We start from the raw sequence: 14,764 nt of genomic DNA, 5'->3' as shown, positions 1-14,764 counted from the left end.
AATCTAATGGATCTGCCGTCGCAGGCACTAAGATATAAGGACCTGGAGCCCAGGAGAGAAAACTGGGCTGGAAACACAGATCCAACAGTCATCAAACTAAGTGGCAATTTTAGCCAAGGGAATAAATTAGATTAGTCAAAGAGATGATGTTGTGAGAAACAAAGTCTTAGAGACGTTTGCCAGAGTTTATCTCTGCAGACTGGCTGAGATGAGGCTCTATTACAGTGAAATGAAGAATGAAAGAAAGTGAAGAAATAGAACAGGTAACAATAAGCAAAAAGCTTGAAGGAAAGTGAAGAAAACTAGGTGGAAATTTGGTGGTAGCTAAAGGGAGTCCTGAGAGTAGTCAGGGAAAAATTTTCTTACAAAAGATGAGATAAGAAAAGCAAGCGTTATTTAAAAAGCTCACAGGGGGCACCTGGGTGGCTCAGTGGGTTAAGCCTCTGCCTTTGGGTCAGGTCATAGTCTCAGGGTCCTGGGATCGAGCCCAGCATGGGGCTCTCTGCTCAGCAGAGAGCCTGCTCCCCCCTACCCCCCGCCTACCTCTCTGCCTACTTGTGATCTCTCTCCGTCAAATAAATAAATAAATAAAATCTTTAAAAAAAATAAATAAAAGCTCACAGGAAGGAGCCAATAGAGGAGGGGAGGTGAAAGTCATGCTTAAGAAGAATAAAGAAAAAGTGAGGTTGTAAAGGAGAGGTTAAGGAATGAGATCCAGGACAGATGAGAGTGCACACCTGGCAAGATTATTAGATACAAAAGCTTTCTTAGAAAGACAAAAGGAAACATCAAGAGAGAAAGCCACGTGCAGGATAAAGAAAGTGGACAATTTTCTTCCACTAGTCTTTGTACGCAAACAGATGTCACCTAGTCAGTCACCTGTTAAGCTGAGAAATGGAGAGGAGAAGGAGTTAGAGCTTGGAGGAAGACCAAGGGAGCCCAGTTGAAACCCAAGACACAGAAGTGCATGACAGTGTAACTGTTTTCCCTAAGAACTCAGGAGTTCTTGACGCAGGAGCAGAGGATGGGCTGTCATCAGTGTTACTTTAGAAGGTAAAATAAAAATGTTTCCAGGACAGTGAGACAAAGGGCAGGTACTAGAGGTTCTCAAGTATTTTTCCCAATATACTCAATTCTAAAGAGATCTCTACCTTTATGTGGAGCACTTATTTACAAGGGAAAAAACTAGGTCTTCTTAAAAACTGTTCCTTGGCTCTGAGTGTAGCTGCTCTGTGATGAGATTATTTTAAGTAAATTTTATTTTTGGATTACTTTGTAAGCAGGGCCATCATAAATCTAGATAGCAAGTGCCAGTTTTATACTTAAGGGAGAAAAAGTTAGTGTAATTCAAATGAACTCTTAAAATAATTGGATATCTATGTAAGTACTTTGTAAGTACATGAGAAAGAATCAGAAGACTATACACAAAAATCTAAATTTTCACTTTTTTGCGGGGGCTGGAATTGTAGATTTTGAACAAATTTCTAGTATTTAAAAAATGTTAATACTATAAAATAGCTTTAAACAATTAAAATTTAACAATTTCAAATTGTTTTTAAAATGTTAAACAAAGAGATGAAAACCCTAAATATATATAAGTTTTCATTAATTTGGGAGACTTCATAGGAAAAAGTCATTGCTTTAATATATTGCAACCGCAATATATTGCAATAATATATTGTTCATATTGTTATGAAGTCCTATCTTCAGTTAGCCTAAGTATATTTCATTGCTACTTTTTTTTTTTTAACTGTGAGAGAACGTGAGAGTGCATGAGCAAGAGGAGGGGCAGAGGCAGAGGGAGAGGGAGAGACAGAGAATGAGCATCTTCAAGCAAACTCCCCACTGAGCATGGAGCCCAACACAGGGCTTGATCCCAGGACCCCGAGATCATGACCTGAGCTGAAATCAAGCTTAACCAACTGAGCCACCCAGGTACCCCTCATTGCTAATTTTTATAAAACTAAATGGCCAGATATGTATCATTTATACAGTATAAAACAAAAACAAACAAAAAAAAACCTCTTCAAAAAATATCTATCCTTGAGAGGATTACCTTGTCTTTTGACTGTCCTTGCCGAGCAATTGCATCATATTTAATTTTTCCTTCAGCATCCACTTGAATGGCCAGTGCATTTGACATTTTTTTCTTTCGCCCCATATCCAGTGGATACTGGGCCACATGGATCTCTGGAAAAGCACCTCCATCTCCAAAATCCTGTATATTAAAAAGAAAAGGAGTAAGAATATTTAATCGTAATTTCAGACTCAAGATACATTCATTCATTCAACAATCATTGAGACATTGTTATGCTAGATGCGAGAGATATAGCAATAAAGAAAACAGAGGTCCTTGGTCTTGTACATTGTACATTCTAGTGGGCAAAGATTTTTATAAAAAGCCTAATCTTTGGCTTGTGATAATGTTGAAAATATAATGGGACTGCAAAGACCGGCTACTTTCAATAGGGCAGTAAGGATGGCCTTTTTGAAGAAGTAACGTGAGTTATAGCCTGAATAACGAGAAATCAGGCATGAGAAGATCTAAGGGAAGCACTTTCTAGGCAGAGCAAATAGTGTGAAGGCCTTGCTGCAAGAATGAACTTGAAATGTTCTAGGAAAGAAGTCCCAATGTGGGGCTGAAGCCTGCTGTGGACAGAGGAGAAGACACACAGGTGATAAGCTTGCATGGGTAGAAAAACACCAAATCATGTAAGGGCTTCTAAACCATGGCAACGAATCTGGATATTTGTATATTTACATTCAGTAAGAAATTAAGCAGAGTGTTTAGGACAAGGAAAAGATTTTTAGTTTCAGCATATATAATTTTCTTAGTAACCATTTAAGCTACAATAGCACAGAAATGTAAAGCTTTTTTTTTTTTTGGAATCAGATTTTAATATCAGATTGATTCATGTTCCACGAGAAGCAAATAAAGAGAATAGGAAAGCCCCAGAAATGAGTTCACCACATTTCTAATGGTGACTGTATAAAATTATTTAGAAGAGAGGATGAAGACTTCTAAAGTAGAACAAGCTAAGTAAAACCTGCTTTTGTTTTTAAAGATTTTTTAAAAAATTTATTCATAAGAGACAGAGAGACAGAAAGAGAGACCAAGGCAGAGGGAGAAGCAGGCTCCCGTGGAGTACAGAGCCTGATGTGGAACTTGATCCTAGGACCCTGGGATCATGACCTGAGCTGAAGGCAGATGCTTAAACAACTGAGCCCCCAGGTGTCCCGAAGTAAAGCCTTTTGATGAAGTTTAGCATTACAAAAAAGGATAGCTCATCAAATAAGCAAAGAAATAGTAAATATAATTTTTAAATAATTTTGTTAAATTCAGTAATATTTGCTTAGGACCTTATTACTAAATGTATAAAATATAATCCACACTCCTTTAATTCTTTTTTTAAAATCTTTTTTTTTTAAGATTTTTATTTATTTATTTATTTGAGAGAGAGAGAGATCACTAGTAGGCAGAGAGGGAGGCAGAGAGAGCAGGCTCCCCACTGAGCAGAGAGCCCAATACAGGTCTCTATCCCAGGACTCTGAGATCATGACCCAAGCCAAAGGCAGAGGCTTAACACTCTGAATTGCCCAGGCACCCTTTTTTTTTTTTTTTTTAAAGATTTTATTTATTTATTTGACAGAGAGAGACACAGCAAGAGAGGGAACACAAGTGGGGAAGTGGAAGAGGGAGAATCGGGACTCCGCCAAGCAGGGAGCCTGATGCGGGGTTTGATCCCAGGACCCTGGGATCATGCCTTGAGCCAAAGGCAGACACTTAAGGTCTGAGCCACCCAGGAGCACCTACACTCATTTAATTCTTGTATTTCTTCAATACCTCGTATTTTCACATGGAAAAAATTCAAGTTTAACAAAGTTAAGTGATTTTCCCAAGATGTCATAGCTAGCATATTCAGGACCTGAACTCAGATCTTTTGACACCAAAAAACTTTGTATTTTCTACTGAACTAAAATTCCTTTTTTTTAGTTCAAAAAACAAGTCAGTACTATTAAAAAATGATAGAAAAATTTTTTTAAAAAAATTTTATTTAAATTCTAGCTAGTTAACATACAGTGCATACTAGTTTCAGGGAGTATTACTCAGGGATTCATCACTTAACATACAACAAGATAGGAAAAAATATTAAAATCAAACACTTAGAGGAGGTTTGATTTAAAAAAAACCTCATGAAAACAACAACTTAAAAAAAAAGATTTTATTTATTTATTTGACACAGTGAGAGAACACAAGTAGGGAGAGAGGCAGGCAGAGGGAGAGGGAGAAGCAGGCTCCCCACTGAGCAAGGAGCCTGATGTGGGGCTTAATCCCAGGACCTTGGGATCATGACCTGAGCCAAAGGCAGATGCTTCACTGACTGACCACCCAGGTGCCCCCAAAATAACAACTTTTATAAGAGCTTCTTCTTCAAGAAATATTCCATCAGATCTTGAATATGTGATTTCCTAAGTATAATATGCTGACCTGCTGAAGAAAAATTCTGAAATTTTTAAAAACAGACAAACAATAAAGCTAAGAGAGACATTTTCTTATAAACTGGGCAGAAAATTGTTACAGCATTCCCAAGAAAGGTGCTACCTGTACCCAGGCCATCACTGTGACACATGTTCAGATTTGCTGGGGTTCTTGAACTATAATAAGCACTTCAGAACTGTGGATGTGGCATTATGCAGTCATTAAGCTTGCCAGAAAATCATAGCTTTTACTTTGAAAACTAGAACAAAATGCTTTCTCCATAGAACGTTCACTCCCCTACAAAAGCATTCACAGTATTTCCAGATTAGCTGGCCATTTTGGTTTGATTTTCAAATAAACTGTTCTGTTCCACCAGGATATATGAAACCGTGCGTCAAGTAAGATTTTAAAAAGTTAGTAGTCCCTGAATGTCATAATGCTGAAATAGAAATAAGGATGAGATTTCTGTTGTATGTAAAATGATGCCTCCCACTCCCTGCTCTATGAACTGTTGAGAGGCAAACAAAGAATATTCAGCATCCCTCCAAAGAGACGCACTATCCTTCTCTGATAATGTGATAATGCCAATCACTACCTTTTGCCCCAGATAAAAGGGCATTATAACCGCCTTAATAATCTTTTATTTTGCCCTGCTTCTCACAAATTACACCATCAGTGAAAACAAAAGCAATAACAACAATCCCATAGTAATTTCAGTAAGGCTGGCCTTCACACATTAGAATTAATAAGGTCTAGAGGAGAGATGAGGGAAAAAAAACAAGGACATTTTTTTAGAAGACATGATCTAGTTGGGAGTTTGTCTTCAAGGCTCTATAGAGTGTTCTGGTAGGTAGGGGGGGATGCTAAACATGGGAGAGACTGAGAATACAGATGGCATCTTGTTGGGTGCAAAGCAACAAATTTCAGTCCAATGAATACTTAGTTTAGTAGGATCACCCCTTGGAGACATACAAAAAAAGGTAAGGGCTCATGCCCTCCACATTTGTTAGGTGAAAATCACAACCATGAAAGGATAGAATGTAACAAATTTCATAAAATGAAAATATGTGGGTACAAAAATGAATGGTATAAGAACAGAGAATTTTAATAGGGCAGGGACATTCCTTGGGAAGTGGAGGGAGAAAATTTGCAGGAGTCAGAAGGAATATTGAGAGATGGAGAAGAAAAAGGCTTGATCAAAGAGGAAGTGGTCTTGGAGAAGCAAAATAGGTTAAGTCTCAAATATTTGCTTTTCTTCCTAAATGAAAAAGGTGGTCAAGCATGGGAATTCTGCCCTGGAATTAGGGAAGGGAATATGTATTGAACTGCAGTACAGGACACAGAGTAACTGAGAGGACAGGTACTGCCAAAGAAGTTTGTTTTCTGGGAACAAGCTAGAGATTTAAAAAGATCTTTCCAATTTTCTTCTTTCTCCCTCACTACCTCCAAACCAACCATCAAATTCTCTCATACCTTCTAAAAAATGTATCTAATCTGTATATTAGACCTATATAGACATTCTCAAACTGAAGACAAGAAAACAGATGAAGAGAGGTCAGGACCTGCCCAGGATCCCACAAACAGTAAGCAGCATAGGCATGACGCAAAACACTTATTTTTATTTATTCTTTTAAACTTCTTGCCAGTGCTCTTGCCACTATACTTAATGGGAAGGAAATCAGAAAAAGATATGCTCCTGGAGTTTTCCCCAGAGGAAGGCGGTCTCTGCAGGATTATGTAGCATTGTGCATTCAAGGAGAAGGGAGGGAAAGGCACCTGAACAAGAATTTGTTCTTTCATTTTCTCCTCCCATTATTTTCCATATGTGGTAATTGCTATTATTTATAGAGGATATGTTAGTTTCTTTTGTACAAGTTTCATCGTTGGACATAAAAAGACACATAAGGAGGTACAATTCTCTTGTGATCACAAAGCAGTGATAATAAGCAAGAAGAAAAAGATCAATGCCCTAAGGGGAGTATATGTCTTACGAACTCACAACCAGGATTTCTAGCATATTGGCATTCATATGCAGAAGTTCTAGGGTTTAAATTTATTCTACAAGGGTCAGCACAATTACTTACCTCTAATAACCGAGGTATCCAGCCCTTCCGGTACCCGTATGGGGGAGGTTCTCTTCGGGAGGAGACCAGTGAGGTCTGTCGTGATCTCTGGGATCTTGCCTTTTCTTCAGCCTCAAGCTGGTCCTGAGATAGCTGAGTAGGTGCAGGTAAAAAGCTATAAGCAAAGATGATAAAAGTCAGAATTAAAAAAAAATTCTTATATTTGATCATTGTAATTTGACCATCGGAGACTTTTACCATAATACCTTTTCCCTTGAGCAGAAAGTCAAACATTTCAGTGATTTATGGCAGTATTAAATATCAGTCATTTTATTTTGTCTGGTAAGAAATAAGTACTCGGAGACATACAATAAAAAAACGCTTGACTAGGTGCCCAGTATAAAAGAATTAATAGATAATTCATATAATAGATAAACTACTGAGTTTTTATACTCCGACACTTCCTTTCCTATAACAAGCAAGGAAACATCCTCAATTACCCAGGGGATAACTCCCCAGTATATGGTTGCCTTAGTGTCTTTACTATTTTCAGAGTCCTTATTTTTAACTGGTTTACTTGTACGCTTCTTACTTTTAACATTTTAGTGTCCATACAAAAAAAATAAGGATCGGCACTGAATGTAACAAAGAGATGGATAAAGGAAAATACAAGTTGCATATTTAAGTGTGTTTTCCCAAAAGTATCTAGTTTAGAAGGCAATTTAACAGTTAAGAGGTCAAAGATTCAAAGCAGAAATTCTAAAGATGTAGTTTGTTATTCTTTAATCAAAGTAGCCTTTCTACCAAACAATTCTTTGCAACTTTGTAGTATATTAAATATTATTAGCGATACCCCAAAGTACCACAAAAGGATCCCAATAATTGAATACATTTAATGGAAAAGTTAAGGTTTTTCGTGATTCTTGGCTAGTAAGCATTTCTGAGTAAACAATAGAACTTATTCAAAATATTGATCACTCGGGTGCAGGTACTGTGCTAGGTAAGCAATGAGACTATAAACTGAGAAAGACAGGTTACAGTTTTGCAGAGGAGAGACAATCCCTCATACAAATCCATAATTACAAATTCTATTAAATGATGAAGGAAAAGTACAGACTGCTAATGACAACATACATAAGAGGGATCTAATCCGGTCTAGAGAGTTGAGTACTGTGATGGTTAAGAGCCCAGAGTTCAAATCCTACCTATGCCAGGTAGTAACCCAAGTAAGTTACCTACCTCTCTGAACCTGTCTTCTAATTTGTAGAGACAGATCAAAAGACTACCTACCTCACAGAGTTGCTCTAAGTACTAAATGAGAAAATCTATGAACTCCTTGGCACAGTGTCTAAATACCATTCAATACATATTTGATTATTCAGAGCTCCCCCAACTTGGGTTAGTTGCCCCCACCAATGCTCCTACAAGACTCCCTATGTACCACTACTAAAACATCTACCTTACTCTATCAAAATCATCTATTCATTTACCTTTCTTTTTCTCACTAGACTGAGCAACTTACAGGAATCATGCCCCCTGCATCTTTCATCCCTAACTCTCCAGGCATTGTCTAGCTCCCAAGGGCTACTTAAATGTTTGTAGGAGAACTAAATTCACGCTGCCCTTTGCATTCACTATCTTTATGTCACTGCGACGGCCTTCAACCATCTCAAGATCTTCACATTTGCTATTCCATCTGCCATAATACATTCTATTTTTTAAGAACATTCTTTCCTGGGGTGACTGGGTGGCTCAGTCAGTTAAGCTGCTGTCTTTGGCTCAGGTCATGATCCTAGAGTCCTGGGATCGAGTCCTGCATCAGGCTCCCTGCTCAGTGGAGAGCCTGCTTCTCCCTCTCCCTCTGCCTGCCACTCCGCCTACTTGTGCTCTATCTCTCTGTCAAATAAATAAATACAATATTTTTTTAAAAAGAACATTCTTTCCTATATTGCTTTTATAGAACACTTTTCCCCAGTTCATTCATTCATTCATTTTATTTATTATTTTTTAAAAATTATTTTTATTAACATATAATGTATTATTTGCCCCAGGGTGCAGGTCTGTGAATCATCAGGCTTACACATTTCACAGCACTCACCATAGCACATACTAACCCAACCACCCTATCCTGACCCCTCCCACCCCCCAGCAACCTTCAGTTTGTTTTGTGAGATTAAGAGTCTCTTATGGTTCTTCCCTGTCCCAATCCCATCTTGTTCATTCATTCATTTTTTAAAGATTTTAATGAACAATCTCTATACCCAATATGGGGCTTGAACTTACAACCCCAAGATCAACGCTCACGTGCTCTACTGACTAAGCCAGCCAGGGGTCCCCATCCTAGATCTTTTAGTCTTTCCTTCTCAGCATTCATGTCTCTTCTCAGTTATACCTGCCCCCAGATGTTTTCTGACCACCTCATCCTAAACAGCACTCTACCCCACACATTGGAGTCACTCTGTCCTTTTATCTTTATCTTATTCCTAGTAATTACTATTTGAGATCATGTTGTGTTTTTTTTTTAAGATTTTATTTATTTTTTTTGGTCAGGAAGAGAGAGAAAAAAAGCACAAGGAGGGGAGTGGCAGACAGAGGGAGAAGCACGCTCCTAGCTGTGCAAGGAGCCTGATGCAGGACTCAATCCTTGGACCCTGGGATAATGACCTGAACAGAAGGCAGCCACTTAACTGACTGAGGCACCCAGGTGCCTTGAAATTGTATTATTGATTTGTTTACACACACACACACACACACACACACACACACACCTATATAGTCTGTCTCCTAAAATCTAAGCTCTTTGAAAATAAAGGAGTTTGCTAGACTGATTTAATAATGTAAAACCAGCACTAGAATAGTGGCTGGCACACGGTAGACCTTGGACAAATACTAACTGAATGACGAATGAATGGATGGATGAATGGAGTCAAAAGTATTGTGCGTCTACCATAGTTATATTCAGTACACCACATATATCCAATACATAGGAGGGATGCAAAAAGATGGTTACAAAGAAGACCAAATATTCACTTATTTTTCTCTTTACCTTCTGCTGGAAGAACTGGTTACTAGTATGATCAAAAGGCAGGCAGCCTACAAAAGCAAAGAGTTCAGACAATCCAATAAAGAGGTAACTTGGCCTAGATTAGGGTCTGAACATACTCTAGCCTTCCAGAGGGTCTTAATTGTGCTGTTCCTTGTAAAGGATGACATTCCCACAAAGAGGCACATTCCTGTGGTGGCAGGGTAGGGGCAAGGAGTACACAGTGGGCTGTAGGCTATATATGCAAGCAGAAAGTCTACCTCAGTGGTTCTCAACCGGGGGGCAAAATAACTACAATGTAGATATTTGACAATGTCTGGAAACTTTATGATTGTCAAGACTTGGTGATAGGGAATGGAGGGAAAGGCGGGGTGGGGGGGCTGCCACTGGCATCTAATGGATAGAGGCCAAAGATGCTGCTAAATATCTTACTATACATAGGACAGCCCCATTCCAGAATGAATTATCCAGTCCAAAACATCAACAGGGTCACTGTTGAGGCATCTTAGTCTACCCTTTCCCCTTCACCAAATAAAGCATATTAAACGCAGGTGATATAATTAGATACATAACCCCAAATATACTTGAATTTAGAGACCTAAATCAGTATGACTTTAAATCTTTTGTAACAATAACTGGTGACACCCGTACTGTAACACATCAGTATGTCAAGTCCCTGCTGTTAACTACTCCTTGGTAGATCGTGGAGATAAGTAACATTTCACTTGGAATCAAATCAACCAGAACTCAATGAAATCAGAAAACTATGTCATTCCCAAGGCTAGCCATTTAAACACTGCACTCTGCCACTGCAATTTTAAGCACACGATACCCACAACACCTCTGTTATTTTTCCTGTGTCCTTTTCAAATTCCACCCTTTCCACAATACCTTTCCTCTTAACTCTGGTAATTTTTGCACTCAAATGTTTGCTGCTTGTAACATTTACTAAAGAAACCTCCCTAGTCCATTCAACTTAGTTTTCTAACAGGTTTTGTTTATTTATTTGAGAGAGAGCGGGAGAGAGAGGGAGAGGGAGAAACAGACCCCCCCACTAAACAGGAGCCCAACGTGAGGCTCAATCCCACGACCCGAGCCAAAGGCAGATGCGTAACCAACTTAGCCGCCCAGCTGCCCCAGCCATTCAATTTATCTAATCTAATTCTTTTGCACTTAAGCTTAGTATTACACAAGTAAGTATTCTGTGCCATTCTTTATTTCATATCTGTATGCCTTGTACCTTGTATTCTTTATTTCATATCTTCCCTGCAAAGACTGTTAGATTTCTTTTTTTGTATACACACAATCCCTAGGATTGAGCAAGGCACCCAAAATGAATTCCCCCAAGAATTTTCTGAATAAAACATTTTGTGGGATTCGTAACTGTCATCAGCCAGGAAAAATAAGTGTGAAGAGAATCAAGCGTGTTTAGGGAGCTCAAGCTCATGTCCTAAAACGGTAACTTTCTTTACAACCACCCTTGACAACTCAACTTTTCCTGCTTGCATTCGCTGGGAAAGTTTTTCTACTTAGATGGGGCAACAAGGTCGCGCGGACTAGTAGGAGTTACGTAACCCTTCGGAATCTCCCAGTTAAACATCTTTTTCTCTCAAAGGCAGGGACCACTTTACATGCGGTTACCAAGGCAACTGGGAACAGCAAAAATCTGAAGTGTTTCTATCTACGGAAGAAATTCTAAGGTCCAAAGTTAAAGTACGGAGGAGCGGCGCATTATTAGTAGACAGTGGTCACCATCGTGACTAATTTTAAAATCTCTGTTCAGTGCGCCCCCCGCTTTTTGTCAGGAACCCTTGTTTCGGGGCACAGGCGAGAGTTCGGCGGACACTCGGCGGTAAGCCGGGCAGTCGGCTCCCGCCGCTTCACTTCGCCCAAATAAGCCACTGCCCTCCACACCCCCGCCGTGTCCACCTGAGCCGTGGACCGGACGGAGCGCTCTCCACAACCCCATGATGCTCAAGCGAAAAACACGTGCGACTCCTTGGCATCTGAGGTCGGAGAACTATTCGCCACGCCGAGGCTTTCGGCCCGAGTGAGAGAACGAACTCAACCCGGGAAACAGCTCAGGAAAGACCCCAGGTTCGGTGCGGCCTAGTCGCCCCGGAGGCCGGCAGGAGGGCCTAGCCGTGTTCGCGGCCCACGTTTCTCTGTGTCCCGAGCCAGGTCAGTGCCCGGAGACAGTGGGCAGAGAAATGAAAAAGGTGGGTGCTCCCAGACCCTTCCGTATCGAGGACCCCCATCAACAACCCACCTGGTGAGCGCCATCTTCTTCCGCTTCTTCCAGGGCGAGCGACAGCACCGCGGGGCGGGTCTTTCCCCTTGATGAGGAGGGGAAAGGAAGAAGCCCGCGATGCGCCGGCGCGTCGGCCGAAAGGCCTTCTGGGATTTGTAGTTCTTTGAACCAGAGTACGCTTCGATTCTGTCTCCATCAGACTGAGCGGTTATGAGATAAGGGCTTCAGTTAAGAAAGGCAGATGCATCCCTCGTACAGTGTGATAAAATAGGGCGTTCCCTAGGCAAAATAACGAAGGTGAGATGCCTTTTAAGATGCTTATTTTACTCCCCATCTCATTCCCGGATTGTAGGGATCTCCAGTACAAGAGAACCGGGAAGAGCAACGTTAAATAAAAGGGTGACTGGGTTTTAAAACAACAGGAAATCGTGAGACTGTCGAATGGAGAGTTTGGGAACGCTCTAAAAATATTCACACTCGAAACTTTTCTTTAAACGCTGTCCCCTAACTGCACACCCCACCCCCAAAACACTCTACTGGGGAAGTATTGTGTGATCTTGGTAAGTTATCTTTACAACACTTCTTCTGGGTATTATGTTTTGTCTTTATGTATGTACGTGTTTTATATTATGTGTTTTACATAGATTATGGGTTAAGCATAATCTTTGATGAACCGGTAGGATAAATGAAATCTGCTTATAAATACTGGAGAGAGGGAAGTGGGTGGAGTATAGATGAAAAGAGAACAGCTGTTTTTGATCATTGTTGAAGCTGGATAATGGGGGAATGGACCTTCGTCACACTAACACGTTTGACATGTTCTGTGATGAAGCGTAGATACAAACTTTTAGTTGCAGTGTAGCACACATACAGAAAGGTGCATACACTGTAAGTGTACAGCTCTTTGAATTTTCACAAACCAACCACACTACTTTGAGCAGCAGAACAGCATCCCCTATCCAGGATGACTCAATTTCTGGTGACAAGATGTTGTAGGTTCATCTAGTATTTTTTCTACTCCAGACTTGGAATCAGTCATTTCTCCAAGGAGCCCTCCTTTAAGTGGGAAAGTGATATTTAGAGAAAACGATTTGGATGCTACAAATGTTCATTGTTATTGTGTTGATTATTGTTTGCAAGGCTTTTTAGACTACAGATCTAAAAAATTTAGATTTACACACATTTTTTGAGAAAATGCATCATGCATTTATATTAGTATTTTCAATGCAAATTAGGATTACACAGATTTTACTTTGATTTTACATACATATCTCTTCTGAAAATCTTGGTACCTAATGACATTAACATAATTACATATGGCAATAACAATTAATTATCAGAATTAATTAACATAATTGCTTTATCCTACTGTATATATAAAATAGTTTCAGAATAACATTACTGAAATGATTACTAAACATATGTTTAATGATAATAGTTTCTGCTTTTTTTTTTTGCAATTCTTTTTGCCCTTAGAGTATATCTCTTTAGGTGTATATAGTCAATTTGCACTGCTCTAAAGTGATTTAGGAAGAGGTGGACCTGATTGGCTCAGTTGGTAGAGCATGCAGCTCTTGATCTCAGGGTTGTAAGTCTGAGCCCCACATTGGATATAGAGATTTTTAAAAACTAAATAAATATAGTGACTTGGAATAGTTCCTCTCTGTGGGATTATGCCACTAATTTGCTAGTCCGATTTATTTCTTTTTCCTTTGAATTCTTAGACATTGCTTTAAAAAAGGTTGTTTTGTGAAACAGTTTCATGGTTTCAAAGCCAAAATTTACCAAACAGGTAGTACATTTAGGGAAGTCTAGATTCTTTCCCTGACCCTTCTGTCATTTCCCCTTCCTCTCCCTATTGATAATCTTTAAAAAAAAAATTTTATGGTTTATCCTTTCACTTAAAAATATACACAAATACACATATATTTGTATGCTTCTCTTTCCTAGACAAATGGTAGATACTGTACACACTTCTCTTCACCTTCCCTTTTTTCACTTATTATGATATCTTTTTAAAAAGATTTTATTTATTTGACAGAGAGAGATCACAAGTAGGCAGAGAGGCAGGCAGAGAGAGAGGGGGAAGCGGGCTCCCCGCTGAGCAGAGAGCCTGACACTGGGCTCGATCCTAGGACTCTGAGACCATGTCCTGAGCTGAAGGCAAAGGCTTAACCACTGAGCCACCCAGGCGCCCCACTTATTATTATATCTTGGAGATCACTATTTGGTAGTATATAGAAATCACACTGGAGATTTTGAGCAGAGAAGACACATGATCTGATTTGTTTTAAAAAGATCCTTGTGACTGTTGTGTTGAAAATGGACTCCAAGAAGTAAGGAAGGAAAGAGGGAAACCAGCTGGGTAGTTTTTGTGATAATTCAGGGGATAGATGCTGATGGTTTAGGGAGGGAGGTAGTATTAGAGGTAGTAAGAAGAGATTGGAATCTGGATCCATTTTAAAGGTAGAACTAACAAATTTTAATGATAGAATTGATGTGAAGTATGAAAGAGAATAATCAAGGATGTCTCCAAGGGTTTTTGTCAGAGAAATTAGAGGGATGGAGTTGCCATTTACTAAGATGGGAAAACTACAAGAGGGCCATGTTTTTGGGAAAAGATCAGGAGTTTAGTTTTGAACATGTTACATTTGGAATGGTTGTTAGACAAAGACAGCCATCAAAGATATCATGTATACAGTTGTATATACAAGTTTGAAATGTGGGGGGAAAGGTTTGGGCTGGAGACCTTTGGGGGTAGATGGTATGTAAATTGGATGAGATCACCTAGGGAGTGAGTATAGTTACAGTGGAGAAGCAGTTCAAGGGAAGATTGGTGAGATGAGAAACCAGTGAAGGAAACTGAAAAGTAATGGCCTTAGGTTTGACCAATGAAATTAATGAAGACAAAGCATCTGTCTTTCGTT

General features: G+C 39.5%; 1 protein-coding gene across 1 annotated transcript in view; it reads right to left on the bottom strand.

Moving 5' to 3' along the window:
* The window catches only part of SNW1 (SNW domain containing 1), a 34,405-nt gene extending 22,491 nt beyond the window's left edge, over positions 1 to 11,914 (bottom strand). Inside the window, exons 1-3 of the mRNA XM_046008484.1 lie at positions 11,856 to 11,914; positions 6,565 to 6,718; positions 2,057 to 2,218 (exon numbers count right to left, since the gene is read on the bottom strand). Of these exons, the coding sequence (XP_045864440.1) occupies positions 2,057 to 2,218; positions 6,565 to 6,718; positions 11,856 to 11,869 (330 nt within the window). The 5' untranslated portion in view covers positions 11,870 to 11,914. The remainder of the gene's footprint in view (positions 1 to 2,056; positions 2,219 to 6,564; positions 6,719 to 11,855) is intronic.
* Positions 11,915 to 14,764: the final 2,850 nt, after the last annotated feature.

This window comes from Meles meles, chromosome 6 (genome assembly GCF_922984935.1).
Source record: "Meles meles chromosome 6, mMelMel3.1 paternal haplotype, whole genome shotgun sequence".
Taxonomy (NCBI): Eukaryota; Metazoa; Chordata; class Mammalia; order Carnivora; family Mustelidae; genus Meles; species Meles meles.
This window is presented reverse-complemented; position numbering and strand designations above follow the sequence as displayed.